Here is a 27,606-nt window from a genome sequence, read left to right as displayed (position 1 = left end):
AGCCATCAGCCCAGAGCCTGACACGGGGCTCGAACTCACGGACCGCGAGATCGTGACCTGGCTGAAGTCGGACGCTTAACCGACTGCGCCACCCAGGCGCCCCCATAACTTCTTTTCATCAATAAGATTTTGTATTTTCTTCTTTCCAGAGTTTAAGAAATCGGTATATATATATAGTGATCACACCCATCTGCAGTGTTCTGAGATAGCCCTAACTTTAGGTAGTAGCCTTCTTCAGAGAGACAGTTTGTTAAATATATGGCCAAATGTAATTAAAATTCATACTTTTATGATATTTAACTTAAAAACTATGTTTTTGGGGCACCTGGGTGTCTCAGTTGGTTAAACGTCGGACTCTTGATTTCCTGATCTCATGGTTTGTGAGTTTGAGCCCTGAGTCAGGCTCTGTGCTGATAGCATTGAGCCTGTTTGGGATTCTCTATTTCCTTCTCTCTCTGCCCTTCGCCGATTCATACTCTGTCTCAAAGTAAATAAACTTAAAAAAAAAAAAAAGTAAATAAACTTAAAAAAAAGCTCTTGAGTTTTCAGTCAGCATGCACAGCTGTCATCAGAAGGACAAAGGTAGTTTTCACACTAATGTGTGAAGAACATAAAATAGCTTGTTAATTATTAAATCCCCCCTCAAAAATAAGTAAGTAAAATTAACAAAAACCTGTTTTTTAAAAAAAAAACATAGTTTTTCAAATGACATCGTAATTTGATTTGGAAAATATACCTAGCATAGTTAGGCAGTGTAGCAGAAGCAAGTGATGTTTATTGTATTTTACTTTTTTTTTTTTTTTTTTCAAATGGCATGGATAAGAGAAAGGAATTTTAAATGGACTCCTTTCCAAATATGTATTGTTTCTGACTCAATGGCTCAGTTGGGAAAAGGTTTCTTCAACTGTGATGTTATCAAAACTTGCTAGGCAGGTTATGGGTAATATTCAACTTTATAGCTAGTGTTGGGTATCTAAATTAATACTAACTTTATGTCTCACAGTATGAGTGAGAGTTTAAGTGCTGTCATTGAATGTAGTCTAATTATGAACCAAATCTAATTGCAAGTAAGTAAATTACCTTTTATGGAGATAGGTTTTTAAATGGGCCTTCCCCCATGCTTAGGATTTGATATAGTGGAGGTTTTGTCGTGAGTGGCAATTTGTTTTTGTAACTTTATTTAAATACTTTAGAGTATGATCTAGCAGTGAAGGCAGTTGGTTTGGAAGTCAGATTCTGGTTTTGCTTCTGCTATTCTTTCTGATCACATGGGCAAGATCTCATGGGCTGCTTCATTTATTTATGTGTAATTTCTAATGAGAATAATATCTGCCTTGCCTCTCTCTCAGGATCACAGTGGTAAGCAAACCGTGCTGATTAAGAAGAGTCAGTTGCTGCAGAATATATTAACAGCATTTGACACCAGTGGACTCAGGGTAGGAAGACAGAGAGCACATAGTATACGAGGGGGTATTTTGAGCAACTGCAGCAGACCTGTAGGAGATCAATTATAAGTCTAGTCTGGTGAAGAATGGGGTAAGTGTTATTGTCAGCAGAAAGTAGGAAAAAGCTGAAAACTGAAGTGTTTAGGAAGTAATGATAGGCACTGATACAAAGTAATGTAGACCACTCCCCCTCGTTTCCTCTTTTGCCACACTTAGGTACACAACTTTATCAGTGACCAGGTGGCTCATGAAATCCTGGAACTAGTTCGTTATTCTTGCCTTAGTCATACTGTGACAAATGGGAACATGTGCTACCTTGAAAAGCCATTGTAAAATATAATTTGGTCAGACTGAAATTTTAATGAAGGTATTTTTATTTTTTTAAAAAGGTGGAGATTAGTGTTCACCTACTATTTAATTAAAAAAGGAAAGAAACTACGATTTTAATGTAGTCTGCTGAATATCAGATTATTGTATCAGTAGTAGTTTGTCTTCAGTAAAGTCTGTCAGATTCTTTCGGCAAAGATCTAACACACCAAGGGAATCTCTTCTAACATTGTAATCGGTCTGTGCTATGCTCTATTCCGTTGACCTGCAGAATAATAAACAGGTGAGAGATGTTCCTTGAAATAGAGTAATTACATTTTCTAAGATTTTCAATTTTTCTCAGTACTAGTCTTGCAGTTCATTAGCTGATTAATGATTGGAATGGTAACACCTGAGTGTTACTGTGTAGCTGTAGCTGCCTGCCTGATGATTACTATGTGGGGCGTTGGGACCCATTGGACCCATTGGACAGGTAAGGAGTTTCATCTACCCTACAGCCATGGAAACTCAACATCAATTAGAAGTATGGCACCAGAATTAAGGTAACATGGCCAAAGTTATAAGAAAATCTTGACAAAATTGAGTACTATTTAAGAGCTTATTTTTTTGTTAGCTAATAATTAAAACATACATTTAAAAGCATTGAATTATTCAATAGCCATTACTGAAATTTTAAACTCAAGAGAGCCTCTTGATATGGCCCTGATGTGGGCTTTCGCTAAATAAATTTATTCTAATAAAAAGGGAGGCAAAAAGAATGAGGAAAAAGAAAAGAAAGGAGGTAAATATTGCTGGATGGTCTGTTTTTGCCTTCAAAGGGGAGTTCAGGAGAGGATGAAGCTTCCTCAATAGGAAGAAGATTGAGAAAATTAATCATGAGGATATGTGCTTCACAAGGTCTGAGATTGCTTGCTGCCCAGTAAAAAGACTGTGGTGGAGATTCTGATTTTTCATTTGGAAAATATAAGGATCACATAAAATAGATAAAATTAATATAAAATTAATGAAGTAAAGAGCTGGCCTTTAAGTTGGTCAGTTAATTCAACCTATGTTTAGGATTTACTAAGGGAAAAAATCAGATTGCTGGAAAAATGCTGTGATAGTTACCATATTTCACGTCCTTGGACTTTTCATGATTACAAATGATATACTGGGATAGGGAGACTTTATAACTTGGTCGAGTATTTTTTAAGTTAAAGTCTTAGTAAAAGTAGAGGAGTTTGAAATTTTGAACTATCAGAAAGAACAAACAGTGAAATCTTACAATTCATACAGGTGCTAGCCATAGACATATTTCAGTGGATTTTCTAAATGCAATGCAGTAGAAGGTGTTTATGTACTAGGAGATACAGACTTATTAATACTTAGTATAATAAAGGATGTGAATCATATCTGTGCATCCATCTTATAATTACCCAAAATAAGAGAGAAACAGACTGTTCCATTTTAAAGAAGTTAGAATGCAGGGTGTCTTACCTTGTAGTTTCAATAGAACTTTATTTAAAAAAAAATGTATTTTACCAATATAGGAAATGATTTCCATTTGTTTTTAGTAACATATAAAAGTTTTTAGAGATTTTTTTTTTTTTGATTTATGGGATGCATTTTAAGTTAGGTGTGTGGACACTGGAAACATACAGGTTTGATTTTGAATTCCACTTCTTTCACCTACAATTAGGGTAAATCACCCATGTTCACAGCTTCAGTTTTTTTATCTGAAAAGGGCTGGGTCTTTATCTGTATATTCTCTTAGGCTTATTTATTCTCCATTACATAGGAGTCATCTATTCCACAAGTATTTGTCCCTCACCTGTTGTGTGCCACACTCTTAGAGGAGATATGTATAATCAGACAAATATAAAAATAAACTAATAAGTGCTATAAAGGAGAGAGATGGGTACTGTTAAGGTTTATAAAAAGTTTTGAATAGGGGCGCCTGGGTGGCTTGGTCGGTTGGGCGTCCGACTTCGGCTCAGGTCATGACCTCACGGTCCGTGGGTTCGAGCCCCGTGTCGGGCTCTGTGCTGGCAGCTCAGAGCCTGGAGCCTGCTTCTGATTCTGTGTCTCCCTCTCTCTCTGCTCCTCCCCAGTTCATGCTTTTGTCTCTCTCTGTCTCAAAAATAAATAAACGTTAAAAAAAAAAAAAAGTTTTGAATAGAAGCATGGGGTAGCTTTTTAAAATGATGACTTTGGATATAGGGTAGAATAATAGATTAGGGCTGGAAAAGAATGGATTTAGGGAGATGAGTTAGGAAGCTGTTGAAATAGTCCAAGTGAGGAGCACCTGGGGGGTTCAGTTGGTTGGGCGTCTGGCTTTGGCTCAGGTCATGATCTCACAGTCTGTGAGTTCAAGCCCCGTGTTGGGCTCTGTGCCGACGGCTTGGAGCGTGAAGCCTGCTTCGGATTCTGTGTCTCCCTCTCTCTCTGCCCCTTCCCCACTCACACTCTGTCTCTCTCTCAAAATAAAATTAAAAAATGTTAAAAAAAAAAGAAAGAAATAGTCCAAGTGAGATAATGGTAGTAAGACTAATGAGGGAGTGGTGCAGATGGAGAAAGGTGGATGGATTTAAGAAATATTTGGGAGGCAAAATGGACAGGTTTTGGTGAAACATAGAATGTGGGGAATCAGAGAGAGGGAGATAACAAGGATAGTTCTGAAAGTTCTGTCTTGTTTAATGGATGGATGTTAATTGCTGCCAGATAATGAGTTGGGGGGCATTAGATGAGAATGTGACCTGATATAGGAAGAGGGGTAGAGAAGAGAGAATGATTTTGGTTTTGAGCACCTTATGTTTAAGATGCTTTTGAGATTTTGAAGAGGAAGTCAAGTCCTTGTTTGCACAAATGGAGTAGTCTGAGGAGTAGTCTGAGTATGGGGAGTCACTGGCATATTCATGGTAGTCAAAGTCATAAAAATTGAAATCTCAAGCAGGAGTTATAAAGTGAGGAGAGAAGGTTTCAGACAGAGTTTTAAGAAACACCAGCATTTCAGATTGTTGGGAAGGAAGGAAGAACACAAGACTGAGAAGAAACCCTAATAACTCGGAGAATGTTTCCAGAAAGTCCAGTGAAGAGAGTGCTCCAAGGAGAGAGTGGTAACAATGTCTACATTCTCCTGAAATGTCAAGTAAGATAAAGTCTGTAAAGTGTCCAGTGGGTTTAGTTACACAAATGTCATTGATAGCCTTTTCTTATGTAAAGAAAGCAGTTTCCATATTTGAGTGGTCTGAGAAGTGGGTATTCGGTAAAGAAATGGAAATTGTGGGTATTGGTAATTACTTTAAAATGTTGGACTGAGAAAGGAGAGTATAGTAGAGAAGATTCCAAGCACTGGCCCTAGGAATCATTTCGGAGAGTGGGAGGAGATCAGTTAGGGGTATCAGCTGAAACACTAATAGGCTGGGATAATAGGTTCTTGTGGTTACCTATGACATGCTGGATGGGGAAGAATGATCTTGCCAGATACAGGAATACCTTTTTAAAAAAACAACTGAATTCCCAAGTGTGTGTGGTGAGGGGGAGGGTGGGGGGTAGGTGGGTTTTACACCTAATGTGGGGCTTGAGCCCAGGACCCTGAGATCAAGAGTCACATGCTCTACTGACTGAGCCAGCCTGGAGCCCCTAGGAATTCCATTTTTAGATATATGGTACTGTGTAAGAATAGTTGGACTTCTTAAAGAACCCTCTTTGTTGAGAAGAATGGATTACTTGGTATCCTTGTTTTCCAAGTAACTGTTACCAAATATGGTGGAGTTTGGGATGTGGAGCCTGATAAACTTGGTTTCAAAATTCTGCTTTGCTATATATTCTTGATTTAGGTCACACAGATGGTTATTTAGTCCTGCCGAGCTTCAGTTTCTTGACTTGTGTGATGGAGAGAATACTGTCTACTTAATAGATTTGTTAGGGATGAGAATCTGTGTAAATAAAGCACCTAGTACTTTTTTTTTTAAAGTTTATTAAAATTTTTTTTTCAGTGTTTATTTCTTTTTGAGAGAGAGAGACAGAGTGCAAGCAGGGGAGGGGCAGAGAGAGAGGGAGACACAGAATCCGAAGCAGGCTCCAGACTCCAAGCTGGCAGCACGGAGCCTGATGTGGAGCTTGAACTCATGAACCATGAGTTCATGATGTCAGCTGAAGTTGGATGCTTAACCAACTGAGCCACCCAGGTGTCTCTATTTTTGCGAGAGACAGAGACCACCTGAGTGGGGGAGGTGCAGGGAGAGAGGGGGAGAGAGAATTCCAAGCATGCTCTGCACTGTCAGCGCAGAGCCCAATGCGGAGCTTGAACCCATGCATGAAAACATGAGATCATGACCCGAGCCGAAACCAGTGCCCCAAGCACCGAGTACTTATTAGGCACTCAACAAACTAATGTCTGCGTGTCCTTTTTCTTGCTTCCCAACTAGCTGCTGTTTATTGTGTAGTTTCAGCATTGAATGTTTGCTCTTACTCTTGAAGTAATACTTGGTGGGAGTACCTCCTTCAGTTTATCTTCTGTATAAAATAACTGAGTGGCACAAACATACATTTTTGGGAAAATGGATATATGATTTGCTACTGCAGTAATCATAACCATTAAAAAAAGAATTTTACCAGTTTTTTTTTACTTGTGTGCATTTAAAAAAAAGTGTGTGTGTGTGTGTGTGTGTCTTAAACAAAGCTTACTAATTTAGATATGCCACTTTGGTGACTTCCTGCCAAAGTAAGAGTTCTTATATTTTTCTTCAGAGACACATCTTAGTATGACTATTTTTAGTTTTTGGATCCTCGCCATTTGCCGTAATTTCAGACTAGACATGATGGATCCACATAAATACTTCTAAGATTTACATTACATGATACATTTTTTAAAGGGGGACATGTGAACTGTTAAAAGCAGGTGAGGTCTCAGGTCTGGATTTTATTTGGTTTATTTAAAATTTTTGATTTATAGTTTTGATTCTTAAATTATTTCTTACTCATCTTTTGAGCATCGAGATAACTAATTTTGTACCAAAATGGTGAAATCAATTTAAGTTGCTAAAGCAGTCTCCTGAAAGGTTTGTAAATCTGCCCCCAACCACCACCATACATAACCTCTTAAGTGGCATTTATGCATTACCTTTCTAGAAGATGACCTAGAAATTTTAAAAGCGTATCACTTTGCCAGCTTTATTCAAGAATCACTATAATAATGAACACACACTTGTTATTGTTTGAAATATAGACCTTATCACTGAGTGGGAGAAGTTGACCAGCTACTCATACAAGAGACTTTGTTGGTTAAGGGAAGTTTGTAGATGGGATTGCTGAGACTGGAAGTCTCATTGTAAATTCAGAGAGAGAAGTAAATTAACCATGTGTTCCCATCTGAACAACAGAGGCGTTGTTTTAAAAGCTTAAATAAAAGCCAGATAGAACCCTATAGGTCATAATTTCTTTAAAGACTAAATAAACTCTTCAAAGAGGAACCTCTTCAAAGAGGAATCTTTCCCTTGATTTACTATCTTACACTGTTTTGTGAAATTTGTTGGCTATTGAAAAGCCTTTGAAGAAAGATAACTAAAACACATGTAGTGAGGGAAACTGGGTGGCTCAGTTGGTTAAGTGTCCAGCTTTGGCTTAGGCCATGATCTCATGGTTCATGGGTTCAAATCCCACATTGGGCTCTGTGTGGACAGTGCACAGCCTGCTTGGGATTCTGTTTCTCTCCCTCTCCCTCTGCTCCTCCCGCACTTGCACACGTGTGCTTGGGCTCTCTCTCTCTCAAAATAAATAAGTAAACAAAAAAATAAAAATAAAAAAAGGTAGTTACTTCATGAAGTCCTCTTGTATATGTGTTGATACGTTTTCCAAGTTAAAAATTACTTTTTCATTAGAGGCAGTAGGCAGAGGAGAAAGATCAGGGAATAAGCATTTATTGTCTTAATGTGCCAGGTGCTATGTTAGGCACATTACTAGGCTCTTAGTTCACAACTGTTCTTGGAGGTATATAAATAGTATTTATTTGCATTCACCATGTGAGAAAATTGAGCTAGATAGGTAAGTAATTTGCCCATGTTCATTTAAGTTTAATAACTGGGAGAAGCTAGAGTGGCGAGTAGATGTTAGCTAGGTAGAAGGGGTGGGGTCATCATGTACAGTGTGGCAAGAGGTTTGGAACAGGTGAGGGGAATAGAGAAACAGGGTATGAGGCTTAAGTCAACATTTAGACTTAAACAAAATTTATATGTAGCAAAATTCACTCTTTAAGGATACAGTTCTTTGAATTGAGACAATTTAGACGTCAGAGTTATGTAACCACCACACAAGATACAGAACTGATTTATTACCCTAAATTTCTTCTTGCTGCTCTTTTGTAGTGAACTCCTCCCACCTCCTACACCTCTGGCAACCACTGATTGGTTCTCCATCCTATAATGTCATATAAATGAAATCATGCAGTATGTATCCTTTTGAGTCTGGCTTCTTCTCATAGCATAATGCATTTCTAATTAGGGAGCCATTAATGATGTAAATGTTACTGTACAGTTTTGCTACAGTTTTTGGCCTTGAACTCTCAAAATGCTTATATCATCCCCAATTCCAGTTTCATGTAAACATAATTTTTTTCAGCTGAGAAATGATTATAGTTACAGCTTCAAATATCAAAGAAGCCCAAAACAGATTTCTGATAAATGCCCAGGAGAAAGTAACATAGAAAAAAAATTAGCTGTCTCTCCCCACACCCTATTATGTCCACCATCTCCTTGCCTTTTGAACACAGAAATCTGCATGGAAAGAGTGCTACTGACCGTGACCTTTGCCAGCTTGAAAAAGAAAGGGAACAGCTGTTACCATGAGAGGGTGGAAGGAATTAATGGTCCTGGCCAGTTGGCACTGTGTGCCTTTTGGGAAGGGAACAACAGGTGAACAACTTCTTGCTTTTTATTTTTGTTCGTGTATAAATAAATAGGCCAACTTTTTTTGTGTGTGTGTGCAGAAATCTGAGTCCATATTAAAATAACCTGTCCTTATAGTTCTCAGTATTTTTTTTTAAAAAAAAGCTGTTTAAATATATACACACATTTATTTTAAGTATCTTAATGAATGAAGAGACTCCAGGGTTGAGTATATTATAGGTCGTTAGTGACAGAAAAGCACAGAAAGTAAAATTCTTTTGTAAATGTCACTTAGATATCCAAACTGCTTTTTCTCCCCTTTGTCCCAACTTAAGTACAAAAAAAAACCCAGCAAGATAACTGAGTACTTTTTATAGTAAAACCATCAGCCACAGAGATGTGGTCACTTTAAGCTGGTGACCAGAGCGCAGGTGTCTCTAAAAGCCGAGGGTGCACTGTTCTTTGAACTCGTGGCCCTGGATACTTCACGTGCCATCTCTGTGAATCATACCCAAACATACAGTTCTATCACTGATCCCTCCTGCCTGACTCAGGGCTCTTCCCCTTTTCCACCTCTACTTTGCATAAACTCATCTTCCTGCAGTACAGCTTTCACCCAGGCGTTTCTTGATCAAAGCCAATGCTGACTTTTCATTTATTTTTATTTTTATTTATTATTTTAAAAAAAATTTTTAAATTTTTTATGATTTTTCATTTCTTATTGAGACGTATCTAAATTACTGACCTGGAACAAAACATCCTTATACTGCAGTTTTGTTTTGCTCATTCATATTTCTGTTATTTTTCAGTTCCCTCTACCCTACTTTTGTTGGATCATCCTATTTTTTTTTAGACTGCCTGGCAACAGATTGAACTCAGTGATGAATCTTTTTTTTTTTTTTTTTTAGTGATCAATCTTAAATGCATTTCTAATTCCATTTCCCATTGCAGTTATGCCTATTAGTCTCTTTATTCCATTAGAATTGCTTTGAATGTTTTTCTGGGTTTTTTTTAAATGTTTATTTATTTTTGAGTGACACAGAGAGATAGAGCATGAGTGGGGAAGGGGCAGCGAGAGAGGGAGACACAGAATCCGAAGCAGGCTCCAGGCTCTGAGCTGTCCGCACAGACCTCGACATGCAAACCGCGAGATCATGACTTGAGCTGAAGTCGGCGCTTAACTGATGGAGCCACCCAGATACCCCAAAATGTTTTTCTGTTCTATTAAAACCTCCATTTGTCCTCTGCTCTGTCATTTTTTAGCAAATGGTACTACATTTTAGCAAATGGTACACACTTCATTTAGAGGGTTTTGGGGTTAAATAAATACATGTTTGAAACCTGGATGCACCACTTACTATCACAGCTGGTAGCCAGTAGTGTATATCTGAGTCTTACCTTTTCTAGCCCACAACCCTTCATTGTCCTGGTCCCTTCGTTGTCCTAGTCCCTTCTATGGACCTCTTTAAGATCCCACAACTAAAAGATTGAAGCAGAACCCAGCTTTAGCACCAGCTGGTGTCTGTCCTGAGTGGCCAGTGCTGGTGCAGCACTAGTTGTTAAATACCTTTAATTTCACCCTTATTATATCTATGACTTTAATTAAGTTACTTATCCTTTCTGACTCATCCTCTCATCCTTAAAATGGGGATGATAATACCTGTTTTACAAGGTGACTCTGTGCATTCATCCGATATTTGTTGAGGGCCTGCCCTGTTGTAAGCACTGACTTAAGTGCTTAGGATATATCAGTGAACAAAAATGTCCATACCTAATGAAGCTTGTGTTCTAGTATTGTTAGGATGAAGTAAAAATTAATGTTAGATGTTCAGTATGGTGCCAAATACATAGAGGTGTGTACGGTGTTTTAGTCCTCTTTATTCCCCTCTGCTACACTATTCCATCAGGGCCAAAGGGCCAGGGGGATTATGGCCGCAGGGAAAGAGTGAAGCCAATAACTAATAATTAGGTGTGGCTTCTCCAAAGGGGACTTGCTTTGTGACTACTTTGCATAGCAATACAAATGAAATAGGAAGCTTTTAAAATTTTTTGTAAAAAAACCTCTAATTGACCTTGTTTTGGATGGTCTTTGTTGTCTACCTGTGCTTTCATTTCCTCCCATCTACCATGGATCTAGTTTTGTCCATTCATCCATATTGTCAAGTCCCCTCTGCATCCCACCCCGCCCCCTTGCCCCCCCCAACCCATTCTATCACCTCAGTTCACTATCCTACCTTTTGTGCTACAGACAAAAAGAAATTGTTAGCCTTCTTCTGCCTTATTTGTTCTTCAAGGTATGGACCAAGTTACCCTTTCCTCCCTTTTTGTCCAGAGGACATATAAAGGTCACCTCTACCCACTCGCTCTTCACTTCTTAAATCTTGTCAGTCTTTGTGTTCCCAGTCCAAGTGCGGCAATTCTTCTGTCAGTGACCTCTTGTCTGTTCTTTTTCTGCTCAACTTCTTTATAAGTGGCATTTGTTAAGACCAGGTGAACTCAGTGGGTGCATGGCCTCATTGACCTGGGTTCAAATCCTAATTCTGCAACCTTTGTGGCCTTGGGCAGGTTTCTTTATCTTCAAATCGATATAATAGTACTTACCTTTTCAAGTTAATTGACATTAGAAAACTGCAACGCGTACCATACTGTCAGGATATAGGGTAAGAGTTAATTAAAAAGTAGCTACTGTTACTGGTATTTTTTTAAAGTGCCCCTTCATTTTTCCTGGCATTATCTTTTCTTTCATATTGTATCCTGTTTTCCTGGTAGTTCCTTCCATATTAGTTAGCTTTGTTGACTTTGTGTTTTCTTTCCAAGATTATGACTATTGTCTCTTTCACTGAGTGATCTTAAAATCTCGTGGCTTCACCTCTCCCCTTTATAATTGATAATTTCATATATTCATCTTTTTTCTTTTTTTAATATTTATTTTTGAGAGAGAGATTGAGAGAGAGCACGTGTGTAAGTAGGGGAGGGGCAGAGAGGGATGGGGAACAGAGGATCTAAAGCAGGCTCTGCATTGACAGTAGCGAGCCCAATCCAAAGCTTGAACTCACGATCTGTGAGATCATGACCTGAGCTGAAGTTGGATGCTCAACTAATTGAGCCACCCAGGCACCCCCAGATATTCTTTTGTCTTCATTCTCTCTTGAGTGTCAGCTATATGAGTCTAGCTGTGTGCTAGACATGAAACATTTGTCAAATGATGAGGAGTAATAATTAGGAAGGGGTGCATTGAATCTGTAGAAGAAACCATCCATCTTACCTGCAAACTTACTAGTTTCACTTGTTGGAGAAATTTTGAATGATTCTCTTTACTTTTGGACATTTTTGTTTTAAACATTTGTTTATTTTTATTTTGAGAGTGAGTGAGCAGGGGAGGGGCAGAGAGAGGTTGAGAGAGGATCTCAAGCAGTCTCTGTGCTGTCATCATGGAGCCTGATGCTGGGCTTGATCCCATGAACTGTAGGATCATGACCTGAGCTGAAATCAAGAGTTGGACGCCTAACCAACTGGGCCACCCAGTGACCCTTTACTTATGGACATCTAATGATCTTTTTAAAGGAGGGGAAGAAAACTTCTGTTCAGATGTAACATATAATGTGTCAGTTAGCAGGAGGATTTTTCATGTGATTCTGGAAAGAACATGCAACACCTGTTTGCAAAGAAAGCAAGAAAAATACTGTATCCCTCTCTCCTCCCCATGTATTTTCTTCAAACTTAATTGGACACCAAATAAAGAACATTCCTTAAGTTTGGAATGAATACAACTTTCTATAAACTGCGCAAGTAACACAAAATAGTAAAGAGCCAAAAAGTTTTATTTACTTTTAACCTAGGACTGCTAAAAGGAGAAAATGAAAGGGTTTGTAGAGGCACATTTCACGAAAGTAACTGTAGACTTACTTGTTACACTCAAGTATACTATATGTAGAAAAATACACAAACATAGTTAAATTTACATATGCTTGATTTTTTTTTCTTTTTGAAAGGGAAAATATTTTTTACATAAGGGTTTACCCACTACCTTTTGGTAAACCATGAACCCCTAGAAGCAGTTCCCTCACTGTTTATTTTTCTTGTAAGTTTTGCTGAAGTTTCACATTTCTCTTCTGTAGTTTACAGCAAAGTATACTTAGACTTTAGGATGGCTCAGTCAGCCCATGTGTAGTAGATTAAGATGTATCCTAGGTCACACAGAGCAATTCCACCTTCATACCCAGTCCTACTGAAAGAAATCAATTGTCTGTATGTAGACCAACTTAGTTTCTAAGAATCATGAACTTGACTGAATGGGACCTAAAAGAAAATGTTTTTCTTCTTTCTCGTTTGTAGAGCAGGGAAATGGGACCCTGGTGGTTAGACTCCTTTCCGAAAAAAAAATTAAAAATTAAAAAAAAAAAAGTGGTATGATGTGGTGAAAAGAAGAGGAACTTTTTGTTGAAATGCTGGCTCCCCTGCTTACCACCTGTGTAATAGTGGTTATTTGCCCTAGTGCATACCCACACGCTGTGTACTCTTGACTTACTTAGTATCTCTGAGTTTCTGATAAGATTTAGCCCAGAGATAGAGGTGGTACCTTGTTAACAGTTTAATAATTTGATGTATTTGTGTTTTTCTTTTTTTCTTAAGCCTTTAACAAGACTAATAATTTCATTAACCTGCAAAAACTGATGTAGTTAGTTGATCTGACTTTTCCTTCGTTTTCCATTTCATTCATGTTTGATCTATATTCTTTTCACTTTATTGAGCTTTTAAAAAATAAGTTACTGAAAATAAGTTATTGTACTGAATGCTTGTTTCACCACTTTTTTTAATGTTTATTTATTTTTGAGAGAGACAGAGACAGAGACAGAGACCGAGTGTGAGTGGGGGAGGGACAGAGAGAGAGGGAGTCATACAATCCAATGTAGGCTCCAGGCTTGAACCCACAAGTTGCAAGATCATGACCTGAGCTGAAGTCAGATGCCTAACCAACTGAGCCACCCAGGCACCCCCTCTTTTTTTTTAATGTTTATTTTATTTTTAAGAGAGAGGGAGTGGGGAGGGTCAGAGAGAGGAGGAGACACAGGAGAGGGTTTATTTAGAGAAGCATCTTCCTATAACACTAACTTGAACACAGTATTCTCCATTACTATCCTAAAATATTATTGAAAATTATCTCTATGGCAGAGAATATTCCATTGCTTTTTAAATAGAGGTGTCTGTTTAGGGGGATAGATATGCTATGGGGTGTGTGTGTGTGTGTGTGTGTGTGCGTGTGTGCATGCGTGTGCCTGCCTTAGTCTGCTTGGTCAGCTGTAACAAAATGCCAAAGATATGGTGGCATAAACAACAAATTTATTTTCTCATATTTCTGGAGGCTGGAATTGTAAGATCAGGATGCCATCATGGTTGGGTTCAGGTGAGTACTCTCTTCCTGGCTTATAGATGGACACCTTTTTGTTGTGTCCTCTCATGGCCTTTCCTCAGGCATGCACACTGAGAGAGAGATCTCTCTTTTTTCCTCTTCTTTTAACTAAAATGTTTTTTTTTAAAGTTTTATTTATTTTGAGATCTTGAAAGAGAGCATGAGTAGAGGAGGGAGAGAGAATCCCAAGCAGGCTCTGCACTGTCAGCACAGAGCCCGATATGGGGCTCTAACCCATGAACCCTGAGATCATGTCCTGAGCCAAAATCAGGAGTCAGACGATTAACCAACTGAGCCATCCAGACACCCCCCATCTTTTCCTCTTCTTATAAGACCAGTCCTGTTGGATTAAGTAATTGGATTTATGACCTCATTCAACCCTAATTACCTCCTAAAAGAGGGGTTAGAGCTCCAACATAAGAATTCTTTGGGGCACTGAATTCACTTCATAGGGATGTGCTTCTACACATGTGTATATATAAAATATATGAGCAGTAGAGATAATAATTGTGATATATTTAACCTGAAGAAAGAGATTCATGCTTAGACAGTGACAGTCCAGTATTGAAGCTCATTATTGAAGATTCTTCATAAAGATATTGGAGTGTTATTGCAGGTGGTATAATATTATCATAAAAGGGTGGTTACCTGAGATACCCTTTTCACTTCATAGACTACTCAGTTCTCGCTCTCCTCTATGTCTCAGTATTTGACATTTTACCTTTCTAGATACAGGCTTGATACTCTTACCTCTGTTGGCTTTTGTATCACAACATTGCCCTATTTCTCTGTTGTTCATTCTTTGGCAAGAATGGCCAGTGTGTGCTGCTGAATGAAACAGACACAGCCCCTGCCCTCTAGAGCATGGAATCATCTTTTCTTCCTTTCTCTCCTACAGTCTCTGTTCATGATTTCACTATGGATATTAGTCATTAGCTGATTGTTTTATCTCTGTTAGTTTTGATTTTGGCTGTTTCTGAACTGTTTGATTCCCCTGGCTTAAGTTACCACTTCTAATGCCAATAACTTGCATATTTCTCCCTACTTCTGATTGTTATCCATTATTCATTTAGCCATTTAGTGTCTTTTCATTTAGAGCCAACTGTGTGTGTGCCTGGTGCAAAGAATACGAGAATGGTAGCATCTTTGCCTTGAAGTTGCTGACAGAATGTCAGAAGCAATATATAATACAGTGTGATAGATGAGTCTATAAGGTGCCATGGGACAGATAAGTAAGGCATGCCTGCCTTGGACTGAAGGGGAAATGAGAGGGCAAGTATCCCCATTAGAAGGATGAACATATATGAAGGCACCTAGGGTTTTGAAAACATAGTATGTTCAGGTAACAGCAAATGGTTCAGTGTGATTGGAGTCTTAAGGGCTACATAGGGAAGAGTGAAAGATGAGGCCAGGCTAAGAAGTTACCAGATTACCCCAAAGGCAATATTCTCAATAATACTAACCTAATTTTGTTCCATCATAAACCACTTTCCACTCCTAACTTCACATTTCTGTCCGTAGGACCACCATTTTATTTCCAAACCCTGAAGTTCACCTTCAAGTCTGCCTCAGTAATTGTGACTAGGCGTGAAGTTGAGTCATTTCTATATTCACAACACTCTTTCATGCATCCTTCTCTATTTTCACTGTCAACACACTACTTATCAGTTAGTTCCTGGATTGTTTCAAAGCTGTATGAAATGGTCACCTTTCTACTTTGTTTTTTTTAAAGTGAATTTCTCACATCCTTTATCTTACCCTGTTGCTGATCCTGTCTGAACAAAGAGCACAGTGATATTTTACTTCCTATAGGAAAAGTCCTTTTTTAGGCCAGTATTTTAAATGCTTAATTCTTTCTATTAAACACAATAATCTCAAGCACTGTTTATCCCCCCCAAAAACACCCATAATTGAAGAATTAAGAGTAATCTGTAGCAGAGAACATTTTATTCCATTCACTTTGAGTTTTTTTTATGAACATAATAAGTATTTTATACTGAACAAGCTTTTCCAGACAACACGTCTCCTGCCTCCCGGTCTTGCCTTCTTTTCACAGTTCTAATCTCTTAATTTATCCAGATCACTGGCCTCCTTGGGAGGCCATATATACATTGACTCTGGAATTAGCCTGTGTTGGAATCCTGGTTCGACTATTTATTAGTTTCAGCAAGGTCTGCATTTGTCTAAGCCTCATAATAACTTTGTGTGAAAAATGGGAGAAGTGGTATTACCTACAGGGTTGTAGGTAAGGATGGAGTTACTCTGCATAGCATAGTGCCTGTCATGTGTGAGCATGTAATACATGTTGGCTATAAAATGTTATATACCTTGAAAAACCCCTTGCTCATTCCCTGTCTGCTCTTGTTAGTGCGACCTCCTGCTACGCATGCTTCCTTATACCACGAAATGCTCTCCTTGAGCCCCTCCCTATTGCCTATAGTTTACCTGCTGTTACAAGTTCAATTCAGTTGCTTTTTTAAAAAATCGTCTTTTCTAATTACTTTCGTTCACGTTGACCTCTGAATTCCTATAGGACCTTTTATACCTTTTAAGAAATTAGCCATACTTTCTTTTTATGGTATTTCTTTGTAAATTTGCAAACAGTAAGATTCTTTTTTTGTCGTACATTCTGTGAGTTTTGGCAAATGTTTAGAGTTATGGATAACCATCACATTTAAGATACAGAACAGTTTCATCACCCTCTAAAAGTTTATCTTGGTATTACTTTTTAAACCATTTCCTCTAGTGTATATTCTATGTCTACACGTACAATTTAGGCTCTTGAACCCAGGGTCTGTTTTATACTAGTTTGTGTCTCTCTGTATGGCCTAGGCTAGTACTGAGCTAGTAGTGAGTAAATGCTTGACTGTTTGAATTATATGAAACAAAGCATAAAAACATGGTAAACTTGAGCCTATTACAAAGCTACTAACTTATTTAACTTCTCTTTGGTCTCTCATTTTATTTGGGTGAAAATTTCATTTTTCCTGTATAACTTACTAAAGTGATTTGGAGCCTTGCCAGGGCTAATAAAAATCATTTTAAATTTATCTTGAGAATAAAGACTGAAAGACTAGTTTCTTTCAGTTTTTATTATCAGATGTACTTATGGTTTCTATTTTCTTTCTTTCCCCTCGACTATTTTTGGCTGTTATGATATTGCTCAAAATTAATGTATTCACAAAGTTTTCCCTTTTTTTTCTTAAACATATTTAAGATACTGAACAAGTCAATTAAAAATAAATTAATTACAAAATGTAAAATATAAATCCTTCTTGTTTTTTCAACTTTATTTTTCCATGGGCCAATTCCATGGGGATTTCTTTATTGTATGTTTTTAAAATCAGAGGTCAACGCAAGTAAGAGAATTTATACTTGATAAAGGTGGGGCTGATATGGACAAGCTAATGCTGCATGGTTTCCTTAATCTTCACTCTTGGGTATTTTGGAATATTGATCCTTTTCAAAAAGTACCAAATATGGTTAAGATTTGCATCCCATTCAGTAGACTTTACTTCCTAATGAAGTGAACTGAATTTAACCATGTGTGTCTTTTTTTCCCTTCCCCAACAGCTTCCATGCCTATGGCTGTTCTAAATTTGGGCCAAATATATCCATTTCAGAGAGGCTTTTTCTGTAAAGACAACAGCATCCAGTATCCGTACCATGACAGTACCGTCACATCCACTGTCCTCAACATAGTGGGGCTTGGTTTACCCATTTCCTCTGTAAGTAAATTAATAAGTAGGTAGTGATGGGTATGTTGTGCGGAGGTTGGATGAGGTGATGGAGTTGGGGTGGGAGTAAATCTGTAGCACTGTCTTCACCAGTGTTGATATGGTGAATGACTGAGGAGGATACCCACTGTTTTAACCTAGAGACATTGTTACTTCAGTTACAGGGGGATGTTACCCAAAACAACTTGATGTCATCCTGAAGAATTAGAGAATGATTATTTTACAGTGGAAGGGTTCATTTAAGTCATTTGGACCAACCCCTTTCAGTACATCAGCGAAGAAACTTAGGCCCAGAAACTTGCTTAAGCCCAGTAAGCTGTTTTATGGCAGAGCTATAACTAAGATGATGCTTATTTTATCCTATTTTAAATGAAAATTGAAGCTATAAAAAGGAGATAGATTTATTTATTAAAATTGAGAAAACACTTCAGCACAAAGAATATCAATACATATGCAAAATAAAATCCTCGGAATACATTAAAACTTACTATTTTAAAAACAGTATTGACCTAGATAGTTTATCGGTTTATAGGATAATTTTGGTTTTCATTTTTTCAAATAACTGGAAACTTTCCTTCTAGGTTAAGTTTCACAAATTAGGGTTAGGATTGACCAATGAGATTTTGTGATTACTGTCTTTTATTTATTTATTTTTTTCATGATTACTTTTTTTATCCTTGGCTGTGATTCCTGAATCTTGCCCTTTGCTGTTTCTCTTTATGTGACTTGGAAATAGAAGAGAAGGAGCAAAGATTTACTCATTGAGTGTCTTGGGAGTGCAGCAGTTCCTGGTGTATTTCTCCTTTTGACCAGTTGTCTTTTGGCAGTTGGCTTCCCCACATGGTTGACTTAAAAACTTTGTCTTAGCAGACCTCGCAGGCTTGTTTCCATCATAAGACTGGCTAGCTTTCTTTCCCTATTTTGCCCTGATGGCTAAGAATAATAACCTAACTACTTCTTTGGTTTTCCATTTCATACCTGAGTTCTTTTTTTTCTTTTTCACTAGCAGAATTTTGTGTTGTTTTGTTTGTTTTTGGATGGTCTTTAGCACTTTATTGTGGAAGGTAAAGGGTACTGGGTTTTTGTAATGTATCAAGATATATTAAATATTTCCTTTTATTGTCTACACATTCTAATTTGATTGTAAGTACTTTCATAGGATTAAAAGAGGAGAAAAATCTGGGATTTACTTTAGGGAAATAATTAATTTTTCCCTAAAAAGTAATTTCCATCATAATTGGTAAGGTTTATTTTAGGCTTCAAGCTTTTGAAACATTGTGCAGCAAAGCGTATAGTATTGCTACTTAGATGAAAATAGACTGTACTGTCTTACGGTAACTGTACTTTGTATGAAGTGCAGGGTGTTTATTGCAGCTGTTATTTTGAGCAGCTATAACCAAATAAAGTTTTTAAAAACTATCCCTTTACTTGAGGAGATAATTGCTTGACTATCAGGAAGTTACTTTTAGTTGTTTGACTTGGTACATTTTGTCTGTTTCTTTACAAAGGTTAGTTATATAAATAATAGATACTCATTTCTGAGTTTAAGAAAATCTGTTATATAAAGGAAAAAGAAATCACCCTTAGTTCTACCACCTGAAGACAGTTAATATTTTGATGTTATTTCCTTTAGTTGGACATTTTTTTAGGTCATTATGAACACATTGGAAATTGTTTTGTTCCTTGTTTTTTTTTTTTTTTACTAGTTTAATAACATTTTTTGAGTTATTAATAAATATCAAGCACCTTTTAAGTTAATAGCAATAAAGCTAAATTTTTAAAAAACAACAGGAAAAGACTTAAATAGGAATCCTTGGGTTCTTCAGTACTAATTCGCATAAGGTTGCTATTGAGTGAAGTGACCTGGTATAGAAGACAATTTTATTTTCTGTAAAGTGGTTTGTGCTTGATGTAACTTAATATGCATACATACTTTATAATTGGATGAGTACTAAGATTTTAAACAGTGACTTTATTTTACAATTTGAGGTCTATAATCTTTTTTAAAAAATGCGTTCTGTACTTTTTATCAGCTAATCAAAAAAGATGCAACATTCAGAAAGTTATAGATTTCTATGTTTTTGGTCTTAAGGTTTCTTTTTGGGTTTTAAGAATCCACTTTTTATTTGACATTTTTTTTTCCTCTCCTTTTGACTTCAAGTAGGTTTATCTTCTCCCTGTGTAATTCCTCATACATTACTTTCGTAAATTTTTACATTTCTAGAAAACGGTAAAATCCTGAATTTTCATGCAAACTTTCAGAGTAATGATAGTAATGATAAAGTAAGTGTTAAATCCCAAATCCCTGTGTTGCAATGAATTAGTATACTTTTTCTAGAGTTTAAAATGTATACAGTTTGGGAATAGAAAACTGTTGTCTGTGTTTAATGGGTTATTTTACATTGACTTGAGTAGTGAGTGTGAGTAGTTGGTTTTTTTAAGTCTTTTTTTTTTTTTTCTGGTTGAAACTTTTTTTTAGGTCTTGATTGCTCCATGGTATAACCTTGTAGTAAAAATGTTTAGCCTAAAGTAATGGTATAGACTATTTTCTGTGGCCAGCTTATAAAAACTCCTAAAGAGACACTGTATATTATTCACAGTGATGTCAACTGCATCATGACCAACTATGGGTATATTTGGATATATGTGAAAAAGGCTTAGACTGTTTATATATAAATTTTCTTATAAATTAGTGAGGAACAGATGAATGCCCTAAAGTAAAGTGAGCAAAGGGCATGAACAGAAAGTTGTCAGTGGAAGACAAAAATTGCCAAAAAATATTTTTAAAAAGATGTGATTTTTTAAAAAAATCAAAGGAGTTCATTGTAACTTAATTTTATTTATTTTTTTAAGTTTATTTATTTATTTTGAGAGAGACAGAGAGAGTGTGAGTAGGGGAGGGGCAATGAGAAAAGGAGACAGAATCCCAAGCAGGTTCTGTGCAGTCAGCATGCAGATCCCGAGGAGGGGCTCGAATTCATGAAAATGTGAGATCGTGACCTGATCCACAATCGTGAGTCAGACGCTTAACTGACTGAGCCACCTGGGTGCCCCAAAGGAGTTCATTTTAAAGCAACACTGATAAAATGGTTTGGCCTGTTACATTGGCAGAGGTAAAATCTTTCCCTAGCTTGTCAAGTGTATAAAACAAGTATTCTCATATCCAAAAGTGGGTAGGAGTATAAATTCATGTTAGATGAATATATGATTAGACCTAGAAATTATGTTTCAAATAGTTTACCCTAAGGAAATGGTACCAGTTTCTTGCAGAGAATTAGTTACAAGAATATTTATTACAACATTATTTTTTTGTAGTAGAAAATTAGAAATAAATTAGTTCAGCTTTAGGAGAGTGTTTATGATTTACCCCAGTGATGAAATCCTGTAATATCCATACATTTTATAATTTTTGATATTTATTATACTAGAAAGATCTCTTTAATATATTAAGTGGGAAGGAGAAACAGAAGAGTGGTAATGGTTCTCTCTGAATAGTGAGATTATTAGTATATGAGATTATTTCATTTTATCTCTCATATTTCCTATTTTATTTCCTCCCATGAACACATACAATTTTTCAAATAAGGAAGGCTATTTAGAAAATTTTTTTTAATTTAGTAATTTTAAAACCCACTAGAAAGTTTCCCATTTTCATTTTGATAAACATGAAGCTTAACTGTCTGAACTGTATACCCATTTTCACATAGTTTTTCCAGAAGCTTAACTGTTCAGTTTGTGGGTTTAGTTTAGTCTGTCTCCAAGAAAGTACCAAAAGAAAAGATTTAAATAATGATACTTAAAAAAATATTCTTTTTAATGTTTATTTTTGAGGGAGAGAGAGTGTGAGCGGTGGAGGGACAGAGAGAGAGGGAGACATAGAATCTGAAGTAGGCTCCAGGCTCTGAACTCTCAGCCCAGAATCTGATGTGGGCTCAAACTCACGAATTGTGAGATCATGACCTGAGCCAAAGTTGGACGCTTAACCAACTGAGCCACTCAGATGCCCCTAAATAATGATATTTTGAAGATGCATAATAAATTAAAATAAAAATTCCACTCCTTGTCCTTGTTGGGTTGTCTGTGGACTTGAGTGGATTTACTGATAAACCCATATCTATCTCCTTAAAGACAGAAATTTTGTCTTGCATGTAGCGGTATACTATAATCCAATTCTGACGGTAACCACCCAGAATTGGCATTAGATTCCACTAGTTTAAGGTCATAGTCTCCAAAAAGACTGTCCTTACTTTAGTTGTCAGATGTAAGTTTGAGGGTCCGCAGGTCACCCACACTTCTAACCAGCTGGCTACAAATCTAGAGGATTTCCATGACTTCCTACCCCTACAAGACTGCCCTCACTTGAGATAGCAGTCACAAGTTTGGGGGTCTCCAGGCCACCTATACTTCTCATCAATCTACTACAAATTTGGAGGTTCCCAGGACCTCAATTTCCCTTGAGGGAACCCTTGAGATTCCCTTAACCCTCAAGAAATGGGGTTAGGGGAAGCCTGAATGCAGAACTTCTCTGCCCTCTCCCAGTGGAATCAAGGCTTGTCACCCTTCTAGCACTCTGATGGATTCATCAAGCTTCAACTGTCTGGTGTTTTTATTGGGGTTTCGGGGTTTCATTTATTTATTCATATTTGATTAGGTATGATTTACTGAATCATCGGCCATCTGATTAAGCCTCAATCTCCAGTCCCTTTGGCTTCCTTAGGGCTCTAAGCTCCATCCCTCTGATCACTTGGTTGATCTTTCTGGTGACCAGGACCCTACTGTGAGTCATCTTGTCAGCACAAACTCAGGTGTGATCTAACAGGTTCATGAATAACAAAGATACTCCTGTGATTTAGGAAATCCCAGGAATTTAGTCTCTTCTTAAGAGCCAGAGACAAAGGCCAAATTCTTTGTTATAGACACATCTTTCTATCTTTAACTCTATGGATTTGGTGTCTTGAACACAATTCTGCACTCAGATGTTGGTTGATAAAGAGTAATCTTAAGAAGTTTCAGGTTTTCCTTTTCTTTCAGTCTCCCAAGTAACGTTTACTGAGGAATTTGATGTTTTGTCCCTTACAAGATTTCTATTATTAAAGAAAACATAATGCTGATGCTTATTAAAATGGTGACGAAGACTTTATTCAAGATTATTGCAATAGGAACAAGAGATGGAGTTCATCTCTGAATACAACAGAGGCAGACAGTGTGTGAATATCAGGAGATGGAAAATTACTAAGAGAATACTTCAAGGGTAGTGGGATTCCTGGAAAACTGACCTGATAGGATTCTTGTTCAGGGTATACCAGGAGCAGATTGCTTTTCATGCTATGTTTGAAAGAGGTAATGTGTAAATTTGGTATATTAATGATTATACATCCATTTAACAGAACACTTGAAAATATTTTGATAAATCTTAATTTATATTGGATGTACTTAAAGGTAAGAAAAGTTACATAAATATTGAGTATATACTGCTGATTATGAAAACTGAAGTTCTCTTAGTTTCATAGTAGCCAAACTTACTGAATTTCACTGTTGTTTTCCTAAATGCTATGTCTTTTTAAGGGATTCATTGGAAAAAATATCTTCTCATAAAATCTTAAAAATAGTTTCAGGGATTGTTATGGAATGCCTTTGTTAAAGTTAAGGGATGAAGAACTATATTGCTTCACATGCTGGGCACAGCTCTACTAAATTAGTGGACATTATTTTCTAACTTAAATGGGTTGAATGTTATTTCAAGATGAGAAACCTGATTTTTGAGAAGCCCTAAAATCTCTTTCTACTACATGAATTTCATCAATGAATTATATGTGAGAAGAATATTGAAATTAAAATGTTGATTTTGCTTACCATGGAAATTAAGTCGTCTTACCATATAAATTGCTTTCAGAGTTCTGTTTCCTCACCACACTTAGATCTCTTCATCACCCCTCACTTTTTCAAGCAGAAAGGACATAAATTTTTATTTAAATGTTTATTTGTTTTTGAGAGAGCTAGACACAGAGCACAAGCTGGGTAGGGTCAGAGAGAGAGGGAGATACAGAATCTGAAGCAGCTCCAGGCTCAGAGCTGTCAGCACAGAGCCCGATGGAGGGCTCAAATCCACTAACCATGAAATCATGACCTGAGCCAAAGTTGGACGCTTAAGCGACTGAGCCACCCAGGTGCCCCAAAAGGGACATAATTTAATTTGGTGAACACTGAGTTGGCAAAATGGCCAAATACAAATGTATTTTTTTTTTCAACGTTTATTTGTTTTTGGGACAGAGAGAGACAGAGCATGAACGGGGGAGGGGCAGAGAGAGAGGGAGACACAGAATCGGAAACAGCTCCAGGCTCTGAGCCATCAGCCCAGAGCCCGACGCGGGGCTCGAACTCACGGACCGCGAGATCGTGACCTGGCTGAAGTCGGACGCTTAACCGACTGCGCCACCCAGGCGCCCCTACAAATGTATTTTTGATGGATATAATGACATTAGTATGCAGTTGTATTAAGATATATAAAAAGGTCAAATTTATCTTTTTTACATTTTTTTATAGAGTTTATTTTGAGAGAGTGAGCGAGAGAGTGATTACAAGTGGGGGAAGGGCAGAGAGAGAGGCAGAGAGAGAGAGGGGCAGGAAGAGAAGGAGAGAGAATCCCAAGCAGCAACCGTGCTTTCATTGCAGAGTCCAACATGGGGCTTGATCTCAAAACTGTGAGGTCGTGACTTGAGCTGTATTTAAGAGACAGATGCTCAACTGACCGAGCCACCCAAGCGCCCCGAATTTATCTTCTTTATGTTAACTCTCAACCTTTTTGTAAAACAGACCATTTTTATTTTGCAAACTTTTCATCTCTGAATGTATGAAAATATTTGCACAGCAATACTTGTATTTTTTTCATTATGGACTAAAGAGTCTGAAGGCAGAGTATGTCAGTATGACTTATTTTGGAAGTATCATCTGACATACTTAAGATAAAAGTGTAAGCATTTGGGGTGCTTGACTGGCTGAGTCAGGGGAGTGTGCACGAGGTGATGAGTAGTTCAAGCTCCATGTGTGGCATGGAGTTTACTTAAAAAAAATGTAAGCATTTGTGTTAATATTTCATTAATTTATTTTTTTCTTTCATAAATAGTATTTTGAAAACTATAGATGGGGATGTTATGTACTTTTTTTTAGGTTTTAAGAAATTGGTTGAACTCATGACCCTGTGTCTTTGAAAATTTTTTTGTAATTAAAAATAAATTTATACCTTGGATTTGGCAATGAGTTTTTAGGTAACAATACCAAAAGCATGGTCCTTGAAGTCAATAATGGATAAGTTTGGCTTCATTAAAATTAAAAATTTCTGCTCTGTGTATAGTATAGCAAGACTGAGGGAAAATATTTACAAAACACATATCTGGTGAAGGACTTTATTTGAAATATACAAAGAACTCTTAAAACTCAACAATATGTAAATAAATAGCCCAATCAAAAAGTAGGGAAAAGATCTGAATAGACAGTCACTTCACTGAAGTAGATATATGGATGGCAAATAAACCTGAAACAATGGCCAGTATCTTAGTTCGTTAGGGAATTGTAACTTAAAACAATGAGATACCACTATACACCTATTAGAATGGTTAAAATTCAAAACACAACAGCAACTGCTGGTGAGGATATGGAGCAACAGAAGTTCTCAGTCATTGCTGTTGAGATTGTACAATGCTTTAGCCACTTTGGAAGACAGTTTATCAATTTCTTGGAAAAGTAACCATAATCTTATCATATGATCTAACAGTCGTGCTTCTAGGTATTTATCCAAATGAATTAAACATTTTATGTCCACAGAAAATCACACAGTATTTACAGCAGGATCTTTATTCATAATTGCCAAAACTTCGAAGCCACTGAGATGTCCTTCAGTAGGTGAATGGATAAACTGTGGTATGTTCATATGATGGAATATATACAGTGTTAAAAAGAAATGAGCTATCCAGCCATAAAAAGACATGGAAGAACCTTAAATGCATAATGTGAAATGAAAGAAGCCAATCTGAAAAGGCTACATACTATATAATTCCAACTATATGACATGCTGAAAAAACTCTGGAGACAGCAAAATGATCTTTGGTTGAAAGGGGTTTGGGGGTGGGGACAGAGGAGGGATGAGGGATTGGTGTACAGAAGGTTTTTGGGACAATGAAACTCTTCTGTATGATGTTTTTGTGGTGGATGCCTGTCATTATGTGTTCATCAAAACGCATAGAATGTGCAACAGAAAGAAACCCTAATGTGAACTATAGAGTTTGGTTAATAATAATATATCCATAATATATCCGTATTGGTTCATCAGTTAAAGACATTGATAATGGAGGGAAATTAACGGTTGTGGTTGTGGAGAGGGAATTGTTCCTGCTCAGTTTTTTTTTTTTTAAATCTAAAATTGCTTTAAAAGATAGAGTGTATTAATGAAAAAAAATTTTTTTAAAGAAAAAAATTTGTTCATCAAGTCTAGTGAAATGTCAGTGTTCTTTGGCTAAATATTAGTAATGATTGCTAAAAATGATTATCCTTGTAGTTAATGAATATTTATATATTCATTGCTAGGAGTAGGATTATGTGGTAGGAAACTAAAATTTCAGGGCTACGCTTCATCTTATTTATGTTAACTCATAGGAGTATTTTGACTTCAGATTATTGGTTCTCAGGAAAGGAGTGCAAAATTAGTTGACAGTTTAATAAATAAAATGTTTTACTTTATGACTTAGTCTGGCAAAGACTTAAATTTAGAAAACATGACAGTTACTTACAAATTCAGTGCAAGCTTTCAGTTTTTACAATGAAAAAATAAGGAAACAAGTCTTGTGACACAGTCCGATAATTAAGAGAATACATGTGTGGGAGATGTTTAGTACATTTTATGTAAGGGATCATTGCTGTTTCAGGTTTCATTATGTAATAAAACTCAAATAATTTAAAAATTTTTTAGCATCCTGAAAACTAATAGGTTGAATTTAGAAGCTTCTTTTCATAGTGAAGATGTTATCTAAATACAAGTTCACAGTCCATTATCCCAAACTCTTGGAGTCAAAACTTTTTGAATTTTTGAAAGGTTGTGTGATTTGTATATCTTATGTAATGTTCTCAGCAAAAGTCTAAGACATAACCAAAGACCTTAATATCTGTATAATGAAATATGACTAGTCCCAATTAAGTGAGGTAAATAAGGACCAGCGTCATTCCTTCATTTGTTCAGGTTGGATTTGGATACCAAATGTTAGGAAAGAACTAGGATTTTGAGGGCCTGGGATCTTAGAGTAAAGGATCTTTAAGCCCTTTAAAGAAAGCTGACTTAAAATTATTTAATTTCTTGGTCATGTTACGTGGTTACTTTAAACAAATATTTGAAAATCCTAAATTTAGTTTTTGTTGAAAACAGGACTTATGTTTAAAAATGTAAGCTTAAAACTGCTTATGTGAAACTAACTCATTTGTGATGGGAGTGCAGGATTGGTGATGTAAGTCCTAAAAAATTAGCATATCCAATGCAGTAGAGGGATTTTGAATACTACCTTATTCAGTAATTGTGAAGCGTGAGCAAAAATAGTGTCTGTAAAGAAGTCACTCGTGAAACATTTTGGTGTTTCCTGTAGCTATAAATAGTTTATGTCATTGTATCTGGCTTTCTACAAGATCACTTAATATTTTATTGTAGCCAAATTCCTGTGGGCTCCTTCTTTAAATAAGAATTAGAAGAAATTCTCCAACATTTTTATTAATTATTTTTAAGCTTTCATATTTGGAATGAGAATGAGAAAGGGTATTAAAAATGACAATTTGCTGCTTTTATC

The 27,606-nt window shown here is 36.7% G+C and overlaps 1 protein-coding gene across 2 annotated transcripts in view; it reads left to right on the top strand.

Annotated features, from left to right (window-relative positions):
- PLPP1 (phospholipid phosphatase 1) overlaps positions 1 to 27,606 on the top strand; it is a 91,011-nt gene that overhangs the window by 11,571 nt on the left and 51,834 nt on the right. The window contains exon 2 of one of the 2 annotated variants that reach the window (XM_030321043.1): positions 17,619 to 17,773. The exons of the other annotated variant lie outside the window; for it this stretch is intronic. Within the exon in view, the coding sequence (XP_030176903.1) occupies positions 17,619 to 17,773 (155 nt within the window). The remainder of the gene's footprint in view (positions 1 to 17,618; positions 17,774 to 27,606) is intronic. 2 annotated transcript variants of the gene reach the window in all.

Source organism: Lynx canadensis, chromosome A1 (genome assembly GCF_007474595.2).
Source record: "Lynx canadensis isolate LIC74 chromosome A1, mLynCan4.pri.v2, whole genome shotgun sequence".
Lineage (NCBI taxonomy): Eukaryota > Metazoa > Chordata > Mammalia > Carnivora > Felidae > Lynx > Lynx canadensis.
This window is presented reverse-complemented; position numbering and strand designations above follow the sequence as displayed.